Here is a 23,054-nt window from a genome sequence, read left to right as displayed (position 1 = left end):
TTCTCTTGAGTCGTTGAGGGAGTGAATTCTGGGCTCACTCTGGAGCACAGGAGAGCTGGGAGCTCTGTTGGGTGTGTTTGGGACCTGCATCTAAACCTAGGCATTCTGACTATTGAGTGTGTATTCCAACCCTTTGGGCCAGTTATTAGGGCCCAGTGTAGCTCAGAGCCCATGCCTCTTTGTTATCGCGGTTGGGCTGGTCTGTCCAGGTCAGGGACCACAAGCTACTTGAGGAAAGGGACCAGATCTACTGCTTCTCTGAATCTGCAGAGCTAGGTAAGCAGAGTGGGCTTCAGCAAGCTAAGAGGCATAAATACTGCAGAAGAGCTGAGAACAGTTTGCGAGAAAGGTGGGGCATGGTGGCAGGGGAAAGACGAACTTATCTGTTGAGTCTGAGTGGGTTAAAGTTAGTCTGCCTTGTGTGTGTGTGTGTGTGTGTGTGTGTGTGTGTGTGTGTGTGTGTGTGTGTGTGTGTTTCCTTCTTTTGATTTTGATTTTGCTACTCTAGACCCTGAAACTGGGAGTAGTTGCAGAAAAGAAAAGACAGGGTAACTTCCTTCAAGGCAGGGAGCACAGTCCTGCCTTCCATCTCCCATACTGTCTGTAGGTCAGTCTGCAAAGGCAGGTTTCACTGTGTTTATCAGTATCAGTAACAGTAGAGCACCAATGTATTGAGCCCCAGTTGGTGCCATCTGTGTGTGATACTTTACACACATTATTCCATTTAATCCTCACAGCTACTGGGGGGCTGTGAGGGCTGTTTTCCCTGTTTTATGGGTGCTGACATGGAAACTCAGAAGCTTGCCCACCACATGACCCCTAGGATGCAAATTCAGTTTCTCTCCTTCCATAGCTTCCCTCTTGTCACTTGTCCCATAGCAGTTACCACCTGAAGGCTGTCTGGCGTGTTTTGAACTGGAGGCCCAGGCAAACACACAGCAGCCATTATTAGTTGTATGGTCGGTGAAAGTCAGTGAATGGGCAAGGATAGGGATTGGCTTCTTACTCCAGGTCTCTTGAGAGTGACACCACTGTGTGTGTAAGAGGGTGCACCCATTTGTATATGCATGTCTGTATGTGTTTAAAGAAGTATATTTGCCCAGTTGGGGGGCGTTGTACAGGCTTGAATATGTCTGCATATTCTGATGTGTGCATGGGCCCACAAATGGGAATGTGGGCGAAGATGTCGGTATGGGATTTGTGGTCTGACTAGACACTAGAGGTGGGCAGATGAAGCCCTTGTCTCTGGAGGGCAGTATGATGCAACACAGAGAGATCTGGACTGAACTTCATGCTAGAAATGGGCTCTGGTGTTGGGTTACTTGCCCTTTCTGAGGCCTCAGTTTCCTCCTATAACAAATAAGGGAGTTGGATGAGGCAGTTTCTTCTCGTGGTCTCTTGGTCTCTTCTGCCTCTGCCATTATGAGATCATTCATGGAAACTTAGGTTTTCCTTTTTTGCTCCCATCTAAAAATGAGTCAGATACAAAGAAGACAGCAGAAGTTCCTCTTTTACCCTTACCAACTTCAATCTTTGGCGTTGAGATGACTCCACTGTCCCACTGAAAGAAGTTGAGGGTTTAGGGAAGACAGGGCATTGCTTGGCATCAGGATAGGAGAGCTAGGGACTCAGGTGTTGTGAAGGAGTTTAGATAGCTGTCACTTGCCACAATTTGGGCTGGCTTGCACTGAAGTCAAATGCCTTTAGGCTTCACCATGAGAATATGGGGTGAGAAGAAGCTCGTTGTCTCCCTTCTTTGCGGGTGGAAAGGAGAGGGACCTCTCAGCACCCTAAAGGCAGGGAGCAGCCTTGGCCCTTACTCTGGTCTTTGATTCTCTATTTGTTGTCTTGGTAGACACTGTGATGGCCAGGTAGAGACCAGAAAAAGTAGCTGGATGTTGTTCACATTCATAGGGTACCATGTTGGCTCAACCCATTGTCTTTCTGTGAGTTGACTTGGCTTGCTGTCAGCTCCCTTGGGGGAACAGTGTTTTGAGCTTAGGTGGCTTACTTTTCCCTGGCTGACTCCTCAGGGATGACCTGGATGGCTGCTGTAGATGGGACCTTTGACTGTCTCAGTCTTCAGGTTGGATAGTAGCTTGTTTTTATTTATTTTTCCCATTAATTGGTTTTCAGTTCCCTATAATTTCTGAATTTGACTGGGTGGGGCACTAGAGAAGGGATGGGCAATGTGTGATACAGTGCCCTAAGCCCTAATAAAGACATTTTTCTCTTGGTTGGGCTTAGATCACCTGGACCTAGGCCTCAGATAGCAAGCATCCTGTGCTCTGCTTGGGCTGGGACATCTATATTCACCTTCAGCCAACAATCACCCCATGAAGTCCTTCTGTGGCTTGGCGCCTCTGGACTCAGTGGTGACTCAAACCTGGTCTTCACCTGTACAGAGCTCCTGGTCTGGTAGGGAAGATGGATGGGTCAGTAGGCAGGTGGGGAAAAAAATATAATAGAAGTGGTAAGTACAGTGATAGAAATATGTGTATGGAGTGTATCTGAATCATCTGTGTTAAAAAATATTATTTTGAATTCAGCTCTGTACTGAGTCAAAATTTACAAGAGACAGAGGATCCATGTAAACAAATTTTTGTGTTCATGTGCCTCCTGCCTGTGCCACTTGATAAGCTTTGAGCCACCCTGATGAGCTAGTCCCTGCTAGTGCCTGCTGTGACTTCTTCAAAGGCCCTAAAACAGGGCCTTCAGGAGACCCTAGGTTGCCCTATTTGGAAAAGAGCGTGGCCCTCCTGGGGAGATGAGGTCCAGGCTGGCTGCTCAGGAAGTGTTTTTATGTGAATGTGGGCAGGTAGGCTTGAGTGTGTACAGGCATAAACCCAAGTGTGCTTACGGCAGCTGTCAGTGATCTGTCCTTCGCACCATGACCATGTCTTCTGTTTCTAGGCCTGGGCTTGGCACCTACGTGGCTGCAAGCAGGCAGGCGGGCTGCAGGCAGATCCCAGGGCAAGCCTGAGGCCTCCCCAGTGGTGTGTTTGCTGTGCCTAATTACCCGGCAGTTGTTTAACTATGCAAGCTGCATGCCTGCCTTTATTGCACTGTGATTGCTGAGCTGCCTATGGGGAGTGTCATAAAAAGATATAAAATGCCCATTATCTGTCTGACGCCCTCCTCCTGGACTGTGGGTGTTTGTGTTTTATTTTATTTTTATGGCTGGAGGGAAGCTCTGCAGGAAAGAAAGGGAGGGAGGAAGAGAAGAGGGGAGGAGAGACCCATAGGAATTGGGGGCTGGGAGAATGAGGAGCCCCTTTCTACTGTGAGCAGAAGGGTTCTCCTGACCAGAAGTATAATATGGAAATGGCAAATCTCCAGGGTCAGGACAAACTGCTTATAAAATAAGCCACAAATCTTTCCCTCCCCATCTACCTACAAGTCTTACAGCTTATGTGTCCACCTTACCTAAGTATGCTAACTTCTCCCTGCTTTAGGCCCACTGCCTTGGGTGCAGGACAGGGTTGTGAGAATGGTCTCTCATTCCCACCCAGTTCTTTATTAGCTTGAATGACTCAGATTGCCTACTAGCCTCCTAGAGCACCAAGGCTTGCTTTGGGGCAAATACTGTTAGCACCATTGCCTGCTCCTATTGCTCTATTGAAACCTTCCATCCCTTTAGCTTTCCTTCTCTTAGCAGCTACAGTGATATGTTCAGGATGAGCCTATCAAAGAATTCACTGGGTCTTAAGGAAACCATGCAGACTATGAGAGGGAAGGGAATTAATACAGATTGAGGACCTGCCCTGTGCCAAATGAAACCTGTGTAAGGCACTGAGGTAAGAGATCAGAGATCAGACAGGGACCCTACCCTTGAAGAGCTTACACTATATAACCAGAGTGCCAAGGTTTATGGTAGGTATTCAATAAATATGTGTCAAATGGGATTGAATTCAACATAGCCATTCATTCATTCATTTTCATTCTGTAAATGGCTTTTGAGTACCTACTGGGTTAGGCACTCTGCCAAGCACTGAGTATAAAACAGTGAGCAAAACACACAAAATCCTAGCCGTCACTGGTCATTAGAGTTTATTGGGAGAAGGACTTAAGGATTTAAACTCTGGATATTGTGATTCTGAAAACCATGCCCTTTCAGCTGTGACAGGTTGTTTCCTGTGCCTGAACCATCAAACCCTAGACTATCCCGGACTGATCTCCTCAGTACTTGAAAAATCTTGGTGTCTACTGAATGAAGTATAAGCTCTCTAGCCTGACCTTTGAGACACTCGAAGTCCTTTCAAGCTGTGCCAAGATAGCCTGTATGGTCCACTTCCAAGCCTTATTCACAGTTATTCCATTTGGCTGCATTCTTGCCTAGTGAGCTCCTGCTTATCCTTTAAGATCTAACTCCTCTTATGTCCTCTGTGAAGACTTTTCCAGTTTCCCAGTGGAACTTTCTCCCGCTTCACACACCTATACTGAGCGCTTTCGGAGGGCTAGGCATGATGCTAGAGCCTCCTCTGACTTTGTTCGCAGTTGGTGAGCCTGCTGTGGGTTTCTTGCACTTCTTTGATCATAATTTTTTAATAAAAGAGTTTTATTGAGATATAATTCACATACCATCCAATTCACCAGTTTAAAGTGTATAATTTGTTGTTTTTTTAGCATATTTACAGGATTGTGTAACCATCATCACCATCTAAATTTAGATTTTTGTTCCCACTAAAAGAAACTCCATTAAGAGCTACTTCTCATTTCCCCGCAAATGCCCCGGCCTGAAGCATCTACTCATCTACTTTCCATCTCTATAAATTTGCCTATTCTGGCAATTCTGGAAACTTCTTATATGTGATCTTTTGTGATTAGTTTCTTTCACTTAGTGTAATTTTCAAGGTTCATCCATGTTGTATTATAAATTAGTGCTTCATTTCTTTTCACTGCCAAATAATATTTTATTTTATAGATAGTACCACATTTTCTTTATTCTCCCATCAGGTGAATAATATTTGGGTTGTTTCTACTTTTTGGATGTTATGAACATTCATGTGCGAGTTCACTTGATCATTTTTGCCTTTTTGAAAAAACACTTGTCTGTCTTTCCTAGTACATTTTGAGCTCCGTGAGAATAGGGGTCATTGATATATTGTTCACTGCTGTACCCCCACCACTTAGCCTGCGGATAGTACTCAGTAAATGTCAGTTAATAAAAGCATGTGAGCTTTCTCATTCTCATTCCCCCCTTGTGATGTAATAGAAAATTGTTGGGATCTGTTTTACCCCATAGCCCACTCTGCTGTGAGTACAGCTGTATAGAAGTGTAAGTTCATTCATCAGTACCCTGGACCAAGCCCTTTTTTTCCTTTCTTTTTTTTTTGAGGCAGAGTTTCACTCTTGTCACCCAGGTTGGAGTGCAGTGGTGTGATCTTGGCTAACTGCAACCTCAACCTCTCGCGTTCAAGTGATTCTCCTGCCTCAGCCTCCCAAGGAGCTGGGATTACAGGTGCCTGCCACCACACCTGGCTAATTTTTTGTATTTTCAGTAGAGATAGGGTTTTGCCAGCTGGTCTCAAACTCTTGTCCTCAGGTGATCTGCCCACCTTGGCCTCGCATAGTGCTGGGATGATAGGCGTGAGCCACTGCACCTGGCTGGACCAAGCCCTTTCATCCCACTGGTGGCCTCACTAGTTAAGTCCTTGACCAACAACAGGTGATCTGAGAAACTTCCTTGAGTTGCCCCCAGGGTGGCAGATACGGCTTCTAGCAGATTCAATTCCTGTTCTCTCTCCTTCCTTCTTCTGTGGCCTCTGAATTGTTTTATGCATGGAGGACTGGATCTGTGGGAGGATGATTGTGGGAAAGAGTGTTGGGCTGGGTGGCCTCCTGGCTCAAGGCCAGGCTGGCTTTGTGATAGCTCTGGATACCTGGGCATCTGAGGAGAAGAGGCTGCCCCTGCCATTCTAGTCAGTAGCCCATATGAACCAGGTCCATGGAAGAAAAGGAATTTATAGAACCAATAGCTTCTGAGAGATTAGTAAAACCAATAGTTCTCTTTTCTTTGTACTTACTCACCCTAATAGTTTGAGCCCATAATTAGAATTGGGCTTTATTAGGCTAATTAGGAGGAAGGAATGATGGCAGGAGGGCATGGAGATGCATCAGCATGGTGGGCAGTAAATCTAGGGTTTTAATAGGTTTGTTCCATAATCAGATGGTTTGGAAGGCTGACTGGGTGGCTACCCCCCCTTCCTTGTACTCCTACCACTCCTTGAAGTGGCCTTCACACTTTGCCGTCCTTGTCCTCGATGCTGGCAGCAGCACTGGGATATGGGGGCTCAGGAAGGAGGGAGGAGACCCCACCCGGAGCTTCATTGCCTATGCACGCGCCGTCCAGCCTGGCGGCATGATTACCTTGCTGAGAAATCCGTCCAGGCGCGGGGCTGCTGATAGCAATCATTGATTAAGAGGGTAATTGTCCTGAAAATTCAGATTGATCAGAAGGCAGAAATGATAACTTGTGTAACTGTGTTTAAAGCCACGTCCTGTCAATAGAAGAGACTGAGATGTATCGCACCAAGAGGGGGGCAGAACGGATGGGTGTGTGCGGGCGGGCGGGTGCTGCCATCCTTCTCTCAGGGCTGAGCAGGATGTTTCTTGTCAGTAACCTGGACTATTGGAGATTCAATCACTTTTATCTCCCCCTCTCTCTCAATCCAAATGCCTTTTCATATTAGGAAATTAGAATTGGCCCTGCTCATGCAAGATTTATTAGCTCTGCTGAGCAGTCGCACCGAAGAGTAAATGATTTTGCTTTGCTGGAGCTTTTTACACATTAGGACCCAACTTCTCTTTTCCTGCTCTGTGCCACTGGCTGCCTGGAGGAGGGAGTGAGCTCTAGAACTGAATACTCAGGGAGTAAGGGGAAAGCCTCACTTGGATCTGGCTTCTTGATCTGCCAGAGACAGACTGACTTTTGGTGTTTGACTGACTTACTCCTACTGTCCCCAGACATGTCCCCTACTGGAGTCTAGGGTTGTCTCTCTCCTGAGGAGATGAGGTTTATTCCTCAGACTTGGATGCCTAGGTGGTGGTTTATCTTGGGAGGAAGGGCTCAGAGAGGGCTAGAAGAGTTGAGGAAGCAAGGCCAGGGGAGAGGCGAGAGTTTGTGTTGGGTCAGGATTGGCAATAGCAGCAAAGAATAGAGGGGACACTATGACTTCTCTTCTCAGAGCCCAGGCCTATGCTCCTTTCAGGGATGGGGCTGCAAGGACCAGAGCATCTTTTTGAGGCCCTGGGGAAGCTGTCCAGGAAGCCACCTGGTTGCTCAGAGAGTGTAGAAGCTGGTTAGAGCAAAGCTGAGGGTGTCTGGGCCTGCTGCCCCTCTGTATCTAAGGGACTACAAAGTTGACTCTGACTGAGGCTATCTGATCTGCTAACAATACAGGCTCTTAGTGGAGGAAGGACTGGGGACCCATTCCATGTTTCTGGAATCCTACTGTGACCTTGGGCTGAGAGGCAATGTGGGCCTGTGTGGCCAGTTGGACCCAACCTGCCCTGAAAGCCAGGGCACCAGCAGGCTGGGCTTACTATAGGGAGAACAGTTCCCCTTCACTGAGACTGTACAGTTTCTCTCCTCCTTGCTCTTCCTCTTTAGGCCCTCACCTCCTTGGGTCGCTTGGGCCCGTGGATGAACATCAGTTACTATCATTCTTCACCCTCCCTCTTGCAAGTGTCTGATCCTAGAGGCCTAGTGGAATAGAAGAAAGTGTGAAGAATCCTTCTGATGTAAGAGCTGAGGGAAGGTTAATGGAACTTCTGGATTTTTTATGAAAGGGATCCCAAGGACTGCCCAGTTCAATATTGCTTTCCCCTTGTGGTTTGCTTTTTTCCTTAGCCCTGTGAAGCCTCCTTTTCTCTGCTTTCAAGTTATTTCCCCAAGTGGAAATGTGACTAGGCAAACTTGAGCACTGTGGCTAGAAGTGATGGGGTTCCTGGGAGCGCACGGTGGAAGTAGGCAGCAGCCATTTTGGCCCAGAAAAAGGGCTGAGTTTTGGGGGAGGGGATAGAGAGAGGGAAGCGGGGAAGCTTTGGGGAGTAAAGAATCTGGAGAGTGTCTGTAAGATGTTCCCTAGATGGGACCTGCTCTAGACCACTAAGCCATCAGCTTTCTACTGAGGGTCCAGTTAGATCTTTCCTGTATATCACAAAGCTTTGTCCTCGGAGAAGCCTTGATTCTCCTAGAAGGCTCCTCCCACTAGGCTGAACTGGGCAGGGCAGATCTTCACTCTGCCTGTGCCACCCCCACTGACCCTGCAGCCCAGCATAAGTGTGCTAAGCAATAGGGTAGTCTTGGGAGCCTGGTGTACCCCCCACCTCCCCGACTCTGCTAGATTGTGAAGGTGCGGGTGCCCAGGGCCACCTGAGCTTGCCAGTGTGGAGTGCTTCTGCTTCTGCCCCTGAGCCAGGCTAGCTTGCCACCTAGGAATACTTTGCAGCCCAGAGGGAAGGCTGAGCCGTGTTTGGCTAGGGTTAGTTTAGGCAAAGTCAAGAACGAATGGAAGTGCTGTGCCATGGGCATCTTGGACCTGGGGACAGAGAACTCAGAAGACAGACTCCTGGGTTGTGAGAGAAGCACATGGTCCCTACAGGGTAATGTAAGTGGTGCTGCCTTCCAGAACCTGGAGAGGGAGGTTAATGGAACTGCTGGATTTCCAGAGAGGGTGTGACTGAATTCTCCTGGAAGAGCTCAGATGGGCATCCAGAAGGGGGCATTGAACTGGGCCTCTGTGGAGAATGGGGAGTGTGCCATGGAGACAAGTGTAGGCTAGCATGGAGCAGAGAGGACAAGTGTCAGAGATCAGTTGGTTAGGGTAGGACTGGGCCCAGTGGGGGTTATTGTCCTCCTCACAATTCTCCATCATAATATGGAGGCATGCACCAACCTCTGCTTTAGCTAGCCTGTGGTACCTACTTTCACTATCTGACTGGGCTGCCGTGGGTGAAGGGCCTTGGATTGCACTGTCTGGAGCCTAAAGTTGGAAAGACGTGAGGACAGAGCCTTCGGAACGACCCCAAGCAGATCCTCCCTCTACTCTGTTCCCTTCCTGTTCTGCTGAAAAAGCAGGGAAGGGGTGAGGTTTCAGGTTAGGGGAACAGCTCTGGGGAAGCTATAGACACACTTGTGCCACACCCATTCCCAGCCCTGTCTTGAACCCAGACCCAGCCCTGCTACCAAGGGCCAGGTGGGTTCCTGGGCCTGGTCGGGAAGCTGGGAGTAGATGGGAAAGCCAGGAGACTCATTTTCACTGGAATTTGACCTAAAGCAGGATTGGAAGGGAAGAAAAGAATTTGAACAAAAGTGCAGGCAGGAAGGAGCTGTTAACGAGCCTTTCTTTCTCTTTGGGGACGGAGCGGAGCGCATAGCGGGGCGCAGCCGCCAGCTCTCCTCAGAGCGGCTCTCTAAGGTAGCTGCAGTCTCTGGCCGCTGCCTGCTCTTGCTCGCTCTCCTTTTTTCCCTCTCCTCTTTCTCAGCTCTCTCTATTATGGGGACTTGCTCCAGCTCTTTCTCTCTCTTCTGTCTCTCCTTTTGTTCTCTCTTTGTCTATTTATCACACTGTGAAGGTTGAAAGAGATGTTATTAATCTGGGAGAATGAAGGCAGGATTAGTGGTATGAATCGGATTTTGAGAGGTGTAATGATAGAAAGACTCGCTCGGCTGGCGGCCTGCGTGAGCTTGATAAATGGGGAGCACTCCAGACTGACTCGCGCCTTCCTCCGCGCTGTGCGCCCTGCCCGCTGGGGCGTGCCGCGCTCTCAGATCTGCCAGCCGGCCCACCCCGCTCCTACCTGAACCGGAGCAAAAAGCCAAGGGTAAAGCAGACACAAATATCTCCCATCGCACTTGGAGACATCATTGCTTTTAGCACCCTTTTCAAGTGGAGGCCTGTCGAGTTCTCAAAGGACTGTGGGCAGAGGGAATGGAGACCTAGACTTTAGGCTGGAACAGCACCTGCCTGCTTCTAGGACCTGTAAGAAATGGATGTTGGGGGTCAGGGAGTGATAAAAACAGTCCCTAGACCAATCAGGTAAGAGTACCAGACCCTATGCAGTATGTGATTAAGCAAAGTGCTGTTGGGAGAACCGGGTGTGGAGGTCGGGGTGGGGCATGGAGGACTGGGAAAGAGAAATCATGAAGGACTTCCTGAAGGTAGTGCCCTAGTAGACAGGATTTGAAGAAGGGAAGTTGAGTGTTCCAGGTGGGGAAATAGTATAACCAAAGATAAGGGGCAGAAATAAGCCTGACTCTTGGGGTTGTTGGGGGAGGGGGTTGAATGAAGTACCCCAGATCTGGTGAATTTCAGATCAAGAAGAGACCTAAGAAATCTAGTAGTTAAGTCCTTCATTTTTCAATGAAAACACTGAGACTTGGGGGCTAGAGTTTCCATTTCTGAAATTATTTTTTGACCAAGTCTTGTTGCTAGTTCTAAAGGTACCCCCTTCTAGCCATCCAGAGACTATACAATGGGCCTCTCTCCTCTCCTCTGTGACTCTGATCACATCCTTTCAGCCTTTATCTTTGTAACCAGAAGATCCAGGCTTAGGGTCACTGCTGCTTGGTCTCCAGCTCCTTCCCAGGAGCCGTGGCTTAGGGTCCTCCTCACACTCCTGCCCCTGCCCAATCCACAGTCTGTGTGGATCACGCTGTCCCAGCCCACCAACTGCTGCCTGTGCAGTGAGGCAGAATCAGAAACAGCCCACACCATTCTGGGCTCCAGAGGCCACTGGGCCTGAGAACTTTCCTCCTTTCAATCCCTACTGTGGCTCTCTCCACTTGCTGTATCACAGTTATGGGGAGTTACTGGTTTCTGTGTTTGTTCCCCCTCAAAGGACTATGAGTTCTGTGAGGGCAGCATCTACATGTGATTCTGTTTGAGTTGCTGGGATCTGGCAGGCCCTCAGTGAATGTGTGAATAGTCAGTGAAGGAATGCTCGTGTAGCTTCTTCCTCCCCTTCTAGATGGAAAATGGCCTTGGTTCTAGGTTTTTCCAAGGCCTGGCTACCTTTAGGAATAAGGAGGGGTAGATGTGCAAAGGCATTACCTTTCATTTATCTATCTATCTGTCTGTCTGTCTGTCTGTCTGTCTGTCTGTCTGTCTATCTATCTATCTTGAGAGAGGGTTTCTCTCTATCAGTCAGGCTGGAGTGCAGTGGTGCAAACATGGTGGCTCACTGCAGCCTCAACTCCCTGGGCTTAAGGGATTCTCCCACCCACCTCAGCCTCCCTAGTAACCAGGATCACAGGTGCACGCCACCATGCCTGGCGAATTTATGTATTTTTGTTTCTGTGTGCGTGTTTTTTCATTTTTTGTAGAGATACGATTTTGTCATGTTTCCTAGGCTGGTCCTGAACTCCTGGGCTCAATTAGTCCTCACCCCTCAGCCTCCCACAGTGTTGAGATTACAGGCATTAGCCACTGCGCTGGAACTACCTTTTCACATTGGTAGAGAACCCCAAGATCATATAATGTGTTAGTTGGAGGCCCCTGGATGGCCTTAGGAAACAGTACAAAGCCCTTACCATGGCCTTTGAGGTCCTGCGTGGGCTGCATCTCCTGCCTTCCTCATCAGCCACATTTCATGCTTGCTTTTTGTGCTCAGGGACTCTGGCCTTGATTTGATTCCTTCCAGACCTTAGCACGCCCCCGTCACCCCATCTCTGCCCTTCTGCCCCACCCTACCTCCAGGCAGTCAGTCAGCTTCTACTTACCTGTCCTCAGGGAAGCATTTACCACCTAGGTCAAGCTCCCTTTTTCTGTCCTATTATAAAAGCTTGTATGTCTTGTTGGAGCCTTTATTACAGTTCTTTCTTTGTACTTAAGACTCTTGGAGAAAGCCATAGATACTCTCTGAGGACGGTACTGTGCTCTGTTGCCATATATGTGCATTATAGCCTGGCATGTAATAGGCTCTCAGTAAATGTTTGTTGTGAATGAGTCAGTGTGATTCCAAAGCCTGCACTCTTCCATCATATTACAGTAGAGTGAAGACTGATTTGACAAAGGAAGATATAGGAACCAGGATGCTGGGTGTGCCCCAAAGAGAAGGTTCTTTGGGCCTTAGCTCTGGAGGCTGTAGTTTCAACCTTCTCACCCTTTTTTTCCCTCCATACATCAGAGAAGAGAAGGGCTTCATCTGATTCTAAAGGTTTTTACTCTCTTCCTGGGTGATCTTCTCTACCCTTGTTTCTTACGCCACTTATCTGCTTCTTAGGATCCTGTCTCAGCTCAGACCACTGGTCTGAACTCCTTGGCTACGTGTCTACCTTCTCTAGGCACCCCACCTATGGCCCACTGAAGACCCTGTTCATCCTTCTTGCTGATTTCTCTCAGTGTTGTTTTGCAAGTATGTTTACATGGCTTTCCTTCTAGCCTGGGAGCTCCTTGAGGGCAGTGGCTTGGTCTACTTGATCTGTGTATCTCCAGCACCCAGCACAGGGCCTGGCATATGGTAGTTCCTCAATAAATGGGTATTACATGAACAATGTAATGAAGAGGGAGGAGGATCTGGGATGAATGTTTTGAATACCCTTCTTTTTCCCAGGGGGAAAGAAAGTGAAAGCGTGCATGCTGTGTGCAAGCATGCACATACCTTTGTATGTGAGGGGTGGGTGGGTGGGTGGTGGTGGCAGTAGTTTCGCATACTCAATAAAGGATTATATTTTAATTTGGAAAGCACTTTAGAAATTTAAAGTGCTTTGCCTAAGTGCTGACTGCTATTAGTGTCTCCTTTTTATTAGGAAAAAGGACATGATTTTTCTCTTTTATCTTCAGGCCTGTCCAACTTCTGAGAGTCAAACTTAGCAAAATACCTGCCCCTTACTGAGGACTAGTTACATGCCAGGTTCAAAGCTTTGGACTTGAAACACAGAATTCTGCTTTGCAGACTGGTTCTGACACCCCTGAGGGGATTAGCCCTAACAGCTCAGTATCGGGAAGGGGGGTGGGAGAGACAGGGTCATTTGACATAGTTCAAGCTGCAGTCCCTAGCCCCTCCTCTCTCTATCTAGGCCTAGGTGGGAGGACATAAGAACTTAAATTGTTTTGGGGAAATGGAGGAACCTCCCCAGTAGTCTTTAAAACTCACTTGTTATAGGATACGAAGGGCCAGCTTCTGAGAAAGGATTAAGGAGGAATGGCCCCAGGAAGTTGGGTTTGGTCAGCTATCACCGGGAGTGATAGGACTGAGAGGCAGAGACATCACAGCTGCTGGACCTGGTGCTGTTAGGAGCTGTCAGAGGGCTGGGTTAAAGAGAGGGAGTATGTGTAGGAGTAGCAGAGGGAATTCTAGTGCAGGAGGCCGTGAGGGAGGAACTTACCTCTGTGCCTTACAAGCTCCTTTGAGGGCCTTGCTGAAAGAAAAGGTGACATCCCTCTCCATGGAGATGATTTGGTGCTGCAGTGGCGGAAGGTCTGGAAGGACCCCACTAAGCCCTGTAGTTGGGCCTCTCTGTTTGACGTTTGTCCCAGGCTTCTTTCCTGAGGAGTCACAAGAGGGACAAGCACCCTGGTCTTCATCTGGACTGTCTCTGCCAGCCCTGGGTGTGGAAGGCTCTGCCCATGACTGAGGCACTGGAAGTGGGGCTTTGGCCCAGCTGGCTAGTGCCCTGCAGTCCCTGTCTCCTAATCGGGTCCTGATCTGGGGGAGCTAGGATGGGGGTGGGTGGGGGGAGTACATTGAGCCAACTGCCTTAACTGAATTTCCATACCTCCTGTTGTTAATTATAGAGATGTAATAATGCGATTAGTGCACGATTAAAAAAAATCCCTGATATGATTACCATGGATTTAATATCACATGATATATCATTATATCGTTATGCAGTGACAGATGTAATTGAAATACACTTATTGGAGCCGGGGGTGGTGTTTCATTCAATCCCCAGCACCCCAGGGAGGAAAGGGCTGGCTAAAAAGAAGCGGTGGGAGAGGAAATTGTAATGAAAACAAAGAATACTCACAATGTAGCTCTCACCCTGAGCAACTGGCTCCGAGTGACCTGCTGCCTTAGACTCTGTGACAGTGCACATGGAGCCCCAAACAGGCCACCCTCTTCTGCTGGGACTGAGGCAGCATCTTGTTTTCAACCCAGAAACTTCCCTGTCCCCATGTCCCCTCTGACTCAGCAGTGAAGCCAAGGAATCTGGGAGCAGGAAGGAGGTAACTCTACCTGGAAATACTCGGGACCCTAATAGTTGGGATCAAACTGAGCTGGTAGCTGTCTTTCACTCCTGGGCGCCCCCCCCCCAGTGCCAAATGCTATGGAACCTGGACCTGTGGCACAGCGCCTGCCTTTGCTGTGGTGGTAGCCCAGCACTCTAGAGGCAGCCATCGTGCTGGAGGCAGTGAGCAGTAAGGTTAAGTACACAGAGACGATAATTATCCCATTCAAGTTCCATTGATGAAGAGAGGCGGCAGCAGCTCTGGGGCCCCTGAAGTATGTTGGTAGCCAGAGAACACTGTGCACACGACGGAACTGCCATCTGGGGTTAGGGAGGATGGGCTTGTGTCACCCGATGCAAGTGCCCAGCCCTTTGCTGCTATAGCTGAGCTGGTCAAGTCTCTGCTGGGCCCGAGGAATGAGTTGTGGGATATTCATAGGCTGAAGAGTTCCGAAAAGGAGGAGGCAGGAACAGTTCACTCTCCCTTAAAACTATAGAAATTAGGAAAATGGCAGAGAGCTAGGAAAACTGAGGGGAATGTCATCTGAGCCCCCAGTTCCAAGCATGGCTATGGGGCGGGAAGAACAGCACTGGTTCCTGAAGGAGACTGGGTAGGATTGGCAGGAGTAGCAGCTCCGGAAACCAGGTCTCCATGCTTGGTAGAAGTATACCCGAGGTGGTGTCTTTTCTTCCTCTCCCCTTCTCCTCTCCCTTCCCCTTTTCTCAATGGACACCACTCAGAGACAAGCAAATACAGCCCACCACCACCCTTAAGAATCTCCCAGCATAATGGGAGACAAATTCCATGTTATAGGTACCATTCGCAGTATGAGCGATTTAAAGGAGGGATGAGCCAGGAAAGACTACAAAGGAAGAAACTTTTTGAATTGAGTGTTGAAAGATGAGTGTGTGTTCAAATTAGGACAAAATATGGGAGAAGGCAGAGGGCGTTCTAGGCAGGCTGAAGGAACTGCTTCATCAAAGGCTTGAAGGAATGAGACAACCATCCCAGGACTTTGTGGGCAGTAAGGAAGGGGAAGGAATCAAGATTGACCCCCACATTTCTGGCCTGGTAGACCAGGTAGACGGTAATAGCTTTCACTGGGATTTGGGAGCCCAGGAGAAGAAGCAGTTTGAAGAGGAGATGTTGAAGTGAGCTTTAAACATATTGAGAAGCAAGCATCTGTGTGAAATCCAGGTGGAGATTCGAGGTAGGCAATAGAATATATATGTTTGACATTCAAGTGGGGTAAGAAATACAGATTTGGAAATTAGGAAGGTTGAAGACAGCAGACTTGAGGAAATCACCCAAGGAGAGTGAGAGCATGTAGAAAAAAATAGGAAGAAAGAGTGCATAGTGGGTGAATACACACATATGATGACCAAACGCAGAGGAGACTATACAGGAGAATGTGAGGAAAATGGCAGAAAGCTAGGGAAACAGAGTAGAATGTCAAGAAGAGAGAACAGCTTCAGAGATGGAGCAGGCTGCAAAGTGGCGAAGGCAGGTGAGAATCTGAAACTGTCCACAGATGTGGGGCAGCATGGCGGCAGCTGTGACCAGACTACAGGGAGTGAAGGAGTGAGGGAAGAGAGGAGTAGAGACAGTCTCGAGAAGCTGGTTGTTAACAGGAGACCAGCATTAGCTGGATGGGATGTGACATGCAGAGAGAACTTTAAAATAATCTACAACTTAACATAGCATTTAAAGAGCCAGGCAATGTTTAAGCACTTTACAGACAATAACTCATTTAATCCTCACATCAACTCTGTAGGGTAGGAACTGTTATGACACCCATTTTGCAAAGAGGAAATTGAGACACAGAGAGGTTATGTGAAAGCGATAGGGATCTAAGCATATTCTTGAATCCTAATGAAGAAGCCGCAGAGAAGAGGAGGTTAAGGATTTAGAAAGAAAAGGGATACTTGATGGAGCAAGGGCTGGAGGAGGTGGGAAAAGGGTGACATGTAAAGCACAAGTACGGGGTTGGCCTTAGACAAGAAGCGTGGTGTCTCCAGTTAGAACAGGGGAGGTGAAGGAGCAGGTGGGGAAGGATGCAGGCGCATTGTGGCGTGCAGTAGAAAGAGCTCTGCCTAGTGGTGTTATTCTCTTTGTGAAAGTAGGAGGGGAGTAGGGTTGGTGAGTACCATTGAGGGTTGCTAAGGTTGTGATCTTGGATCTGTAGTAACCACTTTCTGTATATAAGAATGACTTTTTCTGGCATTGCTGAGCTCAAGAGCAAGTATGGAGAAAAGGAGTCATGGTTGGGGTTTTCCAGAAAAGACGTGCCCTAGGACAAGTGGACAGGGGAGTTGAAAATTGGGGGATGGGTGGTTGAAGTGATAGATTCAAGGGTTCAGGCTTAATAGAAAAGTACCGAAGCCAGAAAAGGGGATAGACAGACTAGGGGTAGGCTGGGGCTGGGAAGAAGCAAGAGCAGAGGGAAAAAGCATACAAAAGCAAGAAGGATAGGAGGCTGGGGCCAGAGTGGAATCTGTCCTTGTGAGATTTCAGAGGGAGAGCAGTTCTGAGGGATAACAAGGCTCAGGGGGTACCTGTTTGGAAAGATGACTGAAATAGATAGAGGAGAAGGTCATTAGAGCACAGGGAGTCAAGAAATTGAGAGGCAAGGTCCATGGCTGGGTTATCCTGTAAATATTGAAGTTACCCAGAGTGATGATGATTTGGAATAAAGTCCCAGAGGGAGAGGAAGAATAGTCTAGAAGCAGTAGGAAAAAATTTGAAGACATCTGCAGAGTATATCCAGGAGTGAACAGATACTGGCTTGCCAGACAAGTGTTGCTGCATAACTGATCACCTTGACACTTAGTGACTTAAAATAACAGCAAATACTGTATTATCCCTCATGGTTTCTGTGATTGAGGAATTCAGGAGGGGATGGGTAATGTGGTTCTGGCTCAGGATCTCTTGTGTGGCTATAGTCAGGCAGTGGCTGGAGCTGGCACAAGGTGGTCAGAGCAGTTGCGGGCTGGCTGGGCCTCTCTCTTTCTTCACTGAGTCTCATGACTTCTTTCTGTGTCCTCTCTGCATGGGTTAGTTTGAGCTTCCTCACAGCATGGCTACCTTGGGGCAGTCTCACTGCTTAACACAGCAGCCCCAGACTGCAGGGAAACTTCCCGGTGTTTGAGGTGGAAGCTGCCTAAGCATTTTTGCAGTAGTCTTAAAGTCACATTACTTCTATATTACTCTGGTTGATTGAAATAGTCACAAAAGCCCACCCTGTTTCCAGGGCAGGGATGGTGTCATAGACAGTCTTGATGGTATAGGTATGTCAGAGTCACAGTTTAAGAAGAGCATGTGGGATGGGAGATAGTGTTGCGACCCATCACAGGAAAATATACTCTGCCACAGTTGGTGTTAGGCTGAACCTGGAAAAGGATTCCCTGGGAAAGGGAAAGGGAAAGGCCAGGTGCACTTTGAGCAATGGCACCAAGAATATCTGGAGGTAGCAGTGGGTGTGAGTATTCCTGGGTGATCTCAGATGTAGCTGGGGAAAGTACTATCATCCCATTTTGCAATACAAGAAACTGAGGCTCGGAGAGGCTTAACTCATCCAGAATTACAGTGCTAATAGCTGGTAGATCTGAGCTTTTCTATGAGGCGTGGACCGCTAGGTGTGCCAAAGTATATGTGGCCTACTCCATCCTGGTGTTTATCTGTAGCCTTAGGTGTTTGGCTCGCCAGCTGTGGAAGTGTTGGTCAGGATAAAAAGTTAGATAGTATTTGTGTCTGTCGGACTTTCTCTCCCCTGTCCTCTGGAGTATCGCCATCACAGCTTCATCTCTGTTGGGGGTTAGGGGAATGGCAGGTGGTTTGATTTGGTTCCTAGTCTTGGGCAGTCACCAGAGGGTGACAAGTCATCAAGAGGTATGGTTAAAGGCCTGCTTCTCCTCACTTCTAGGCAGGCTGAATGTGCTAGTGCAGGCTCCGAAACTCTGGGTTTTCTGGAATTTGCAGAGCGGCCTGTTCTGTCTGCAGGCTGAGCTGGGTTCTAGCCCTTTAGCCCAACTACAGCCCTGCCCACTCTGTGTCCACTCCACTCTCAGGGTCCTGGTAGGTAGTATATGGGTGGGCAGAGACACCATAGCAGCTGCTGATGCCTCTTCTTTCCTCTTTGAAGGATCTGTTGCTGCAACCGATGAGGGCTACTTCATCTATTAAACCCAATACACTTGTCGCAGCTGCTAAGCCCCCATAAGCCGCCGGGCGCCGTGTTTGTGATGGGACTGACAGTGCATGGAGGAGGCTGATTATACACGATTCCATTTCGCGGGCCCAGCAATGTAATTTCACAGGGCGATCAGCGTTTGCATGTAATAGCAGGCTGTGCTGAGGTGTCAGAATATTAAAGGCGCTAATGGCAAAGCTCCCTGTTACACAGGGGGCCACCCGCCGCGCCTACAGCAGGGCTATGCGGCAGGCCCGTCGCAGATGGCTGGCCACTAAGCTAATGGGGCAGCAGCCAAGGCGGGCAGAGCCACGAGAGAGGAGAGCCAGCCGGGAGCAGCTCGGCACCTGCTTCCCTGCGCATGGAAATTGCAACAGCCCATGGGAAGGGAAGCGTGCGTGCCTGCCTGGCACAGGGCTAGAGTGGGTTAGTAGGCCCAGCATCTTTCACCCCAGCCAGCTCCACCTGTCCCTGTGGCTCAGCATCAATACCTGCCCTGCTCAGGACTCAGGAGCTCCTCAGTCATCCTCCTACCTGCCCCACCCTCTGGCCAGGAACCCCAGGGGTTAGGTGCTGACTGTGCATAGCTGGGCAGTTGGACCCTGATGGCTGACAGAGGTGCAGCCAAAGAAGTGGTACTCAGAGGATTTGGAAGCAGCTTTGCGAAACAGGCTCAGGCACAAGCTCCTGAAGAGAGCTCTTAAAGCAGATTCCTGCCCCACATTGATTAAGGTCAGAAAGCTTCTGGGCCCCAAACCCTACTCCTCCAAGCTGGCACGAGAGGGAAGGGAGCAGTGAGAGGGAGCAGGCAGGATTAAAGGGATGGACACAAGGCCCCTTAATGCCATGTTGCTGTCTGGTACACAGAGTTGCGAAGCAGTGCTTTTAAGAAGTGGCTCCCCTCTAACTTGGCTGTCGCAGCCACACCCAAGCCTGTGTTGTGCTTGCCTCTGCAATTTTCCTTTGTCCTTGCTGTGCCTTCTGTTTGGAATGTTATACTCCCCTGTCATCTGTCAAACCCTCCCAACCTGCAACTGCTACTCCCTCCAGGAAGCTTTCCTAGCCTCCTCCAATCTCACCAGGGCCTGCTTGTCTTCATTGTCTCCTGCAGGCAATCCACAGGGCTCAGCTTTGCTGATCCTCCTGTTCTGATGGGTCTCTGAGTACCAGCCTTGGCTCCTCAGCCAGAATCTCTGAGACATAGCCCATAACACCTCACCTTGAGCAGGACTCCCAGGAACGTCTCTGCTGAGATTTGTAGAGAGATACAATCTCTTAAGGAGGGTGAATGGAGGGAGCAAGTAATGGAAGGGTGGCAGAGGCACCTGAGAGCAAGTCCAATGCATGTGTGGTGTGCCAGCATATATGCAGTTGGGCCACGCCATAGCCTGCATATCTGGTGGGGAGAGGCATGGGCTTTAGAAGTGAGTGGTGAGCACGGATGAGTACAGGTACAGAGGTTCGGCAGGTGTGAGGATCCAGACCATATGTTGGCAGGAGCACAGGTTGCTGTGGAACCGTCTGTGTTCTGTGGCCGGCTATCTGCATCTGTTGGCTGTGCCTGAGCAGTATAAGATGGCAGGAGCTGGGGGAGCATGATGTGCTGGGTGGGCCCTGGTACTGTGCCTAGGATGGTCCCATGAGGCTGATGGTCACATCTGAAGGTTAGACGCTGCAGGGATACTTGTCAGTACCTGGGGAAGACGCTCCAGGGTTCTCAGCAGAACCAACAGCAGGAGAGCCCAGGCTGAAGGAAAGCAGTTTTAATTAACCGTTTTTAATATCATTTTTGGACCTTGGCTGGTATGTGAAGGCCCCGCTGGAAGCAGCATTTGTAAAAATTAAATCCCTCTTATTAGGAGCTTGGCAGACCCATGTGCATGCGCCGCCCCCTCCCCCTCCCTGAGGAAGTGCTGGATGAGGCCATGTCACGGCAGCAATTGGTTATCACGCCTTATCTGGGAATATGAAACTGTGCAGCATGACACCCGCAGCCGCAGTGGAGATGCCAATTCATCTCGACCTCGCTCTGACAAGCTAGACTGCCCTTCCTGAAAGGCATCCGTCAGGCAGGACCAGGTTGCCGCCTTGCCTGGCACTTCCGCTTTTCTGCCAGGGGCCCAGCTTTCCCTGGCCCAGCCAGGCCCTCCTGGGCTCTTCTGTCCTTTGTCCCCCTTCTGCACATCCCAGTCTGTGGAAGATCTTGGGGAGTCATAATTATAATAATAACCTAATCATGAAGACGTGGCGGGGCAAACATCTAATGTTATCTGAAGTGGTCTTCCCGCTTAGCTGCGATAAGACTCAGGATGACGTGCAGATAACGTTGAGCTGCCCTGTCCCTGAGCCACTAGCAGAGCGGAGGGGCCTCAGCAGCCCTGCCGCCCGCCCGCCGCTTTAAGCTGGGAAGCGGCAGCACCTGCTAATGCAAGTGTTTAATATTTGATGGGCTGGGATAAAGCAGGATCACCTTCGAATTGAATTGAGTGTCAGCCGAGAATCTATTACTGAAATTCGGGTGTGATTTGACAGCAAAGTAGACGATGTTATTCTTCACTAGTTACTGCAATCTTCTCCTCGACATCACTTAAATATTTTTTTCTTTGCTTGAGTAAACACATATTATCCTTCTTTTTTCCCCCTTCCTTCCCTTTTTCCTTTTTAGAGGGGAAAAAAAAAAAACCCATCCAGCTCGCCTTCTCTAGGCTGATAGAGTAGATTGTTATTTCTTTATTTGTCCTATTAAATGGAATTTCTGATCGTTTAATCCGGCCTTTGTAAGTGATTTTAAAGTACTTGAAAGGCAGCCGCCACTGCTCTCTGGCCCACTGCGCTCCAGCCTCAGCCCTGACCAGGCTCAGCGGTTCCTCCAGCTGTGCACCGCCCACTGGCTGCTTCCCTCACTGCCTCCGTCCCAGCTCTGCCCTGGCTCTGGGCCAGCGTCTTCTTCTCTGTCCTTGAGCCTCACACTCAGCTCCTGATTTGTGGGTTCAGCTGTGGCCTGGGAAAGGATAGGAGGAGGCTGGCTGGGAAGTTGGGCTGTGGCTGGTACCTCTGCAGTCAAGGAGAATGACTTTAGAGGGTGCTAAGGTTTAAGTATACTCGCCTAGCTTCCTAGTACCTACGGGGCTGGTGTGTTGGTTCCTATAGCTGGGAAGGCAGGGTGGACACAGAATCCCTGCGCCCTGGCACAGACTCTGTGTGTAGCCTCCCATCTTTTGTTTCTGACCCTGTGCTGGGCCCTCTCCACTCTGTGTTAGTGGAATGGAAATCTCCTGGGCCTAGCAAAGGGCTGGACCACTGCAGTGCCCATATACTCACAGCTGGCAGTCACTTTGGTTCCATCACTGGACCCCCCCATCCAACTTCTGGAAAATCACCCAAGCTTCATTCTAACTGACTACTGTCCTGTACGCTGTCCTGCTACCAGTAGAAGGGCAGCCTGGTGTCCGAGGACTTCCAACATGAGAGGATGGGTAATGATTGAAGGCCCAACTAGCTACCAGGCCTACAGGAGAAGCCCAAGATTTGGTTAACAGGCTGAGCAGGAATTAAATCCTATCCGGCTACTTCATCGTGATCTAACCTGTGTTAAGTCTCTTCTTTCTGGGCCTCAGTTTCCTCATCTGTGGTGTCAGGTCAGTCATGGCTAAAAGGGACTGTAAGGGAAGGTGCTGCCCCTGCCCTGCTATGTGTTCCCGCCAGGTAGAGGTTGCTGGCAGCCAGGTGGCGAGTGAAGGGGATGGAGGGGGGGCAATGTAGTGCTGGGGCCTGAGCAGATCGATGCCCCCAGCACTTCCTTCCCCAACCCCAGGAAAACAATTAAGTACAGATCGATGGGTGGCCGCTTTGAATATGCATAAGTGAGCACTTGACCTTCAGCAGAGCATCTGCTCCCCCTGACACACACACACACACATACACACACACACACAAACACACACACACACACACACACACACACGCCCATGTATTCCCCTCTCAGCTGCTTGAGTTGACCATGTGACCTTACTCCTCTCCTCAGTTGAGCCCCCACAAAGCTTCCAGAACCTTCCATAGCCTGGCCTGCTTGTGGTTATGGCACCTTGCTGGCCAGCTCTTGCTTCAACATTTCTGTCTGTGGAGTACAGTTGGGATGTGCCGGTCTCCAAAGCCCTGCCTGAGGCCAGTCTTTGTGAACAGTAATACTGTGAGGAGGGGGCCTAGGAAAGTGCTGGGGGCTCTGGAAAGGGAGGATCCTAAGGAGGGGGGCATGGTGCAGCAGTGCCCTGGTGAGAGGAGGGCTCCTGAGCAGGAGGAGCCTAGTGAACGGGAACTCCTTCGAGAGGAGTCTTGGTGAGGGGCACCCAGTGCGGGCCAGGGACTCAGATGGGGAGAAGCCCAGGAGAAAGGGGACTCTAGAGAAGGAAGGGACTTTCTTTTGGGTCGGGGGAGGACCTGGGTGGAGAGGGGACTCTCATGAGATGGCATTATGAGAGGGATTCCTTGTTGGAAAGATTTGGGAGGTGGGGGGAAGACCTTGTGAGTGGGGTTGGTTCAGGGGGTCAGGGCCTCCGTTAACCACTTGCCTCCTGTTTTCCAGGCTTACAGCTTCGCCATGGGCTGCTGGCCCAAGAATGGACTTCTAGACATGAACAAGGGCCTCAGCCTGCAACACATAGGCCGGCCCCACAGCGGCATTGGTCAGT

General features: G+C 49.5%; 1 protein-coding gene across 18 annotated transcripts in view; it reads left to right on the top strand.

Moving 5' to 3' along the window:
• Nucleotides 1–23,054, top strand: part of ERI3 (ERI1 exoribonuclease family member 3) — a 134,391-nt gene that overhangs the window by 84,838 nt on the left and 26,499 nt on the right. For 15 of the 18 annotated variants that reach the window (XR_004259508.1, XM_032247328.1, XM_032247339.1 and 12 more), the window contains one exon: nucleotides 22,949–23,048. The exons of 2 other annotated variants lie outside the window; for them this stretch is intronic. Coding sequence is in view for 15 of the 16 variants with exons in the window: in XM_032247328.1 (XP_032103219.1) it covers nucleotides 22,949–23,048 (100 nt within the window). In the remaining variant the exon portion in view is untranslated. Of the gene's footprint in view, nucleotides 1–3,400; nucleotides 4,794–22,948; nucleotides 23,049–23,054 lie in introns of those variants that run through there. One more of the 18 variants, XM_032247330.1, reaches the window with a different exon arrangement.

Source organism: Sapajus apella, unplaced genomic scaffold (assembly GCF_009761245.1).
Source record: "Sapajus apella isolate SASKATOON/1434 unplaced genomic scaffold, GSC_monkey_1.0 scaffold62, whole genome shotgun sequence".
In the NCBI taxonomy this organism is placed as follows: Eukaryota; Metazoa; Chordata; class Mammalia; order Primates; family Cebidae; genus Sapajus; species Sapajus apella.
This window is presented reverse-complemented; position numbering and strand designations above follow the sequence as displayed.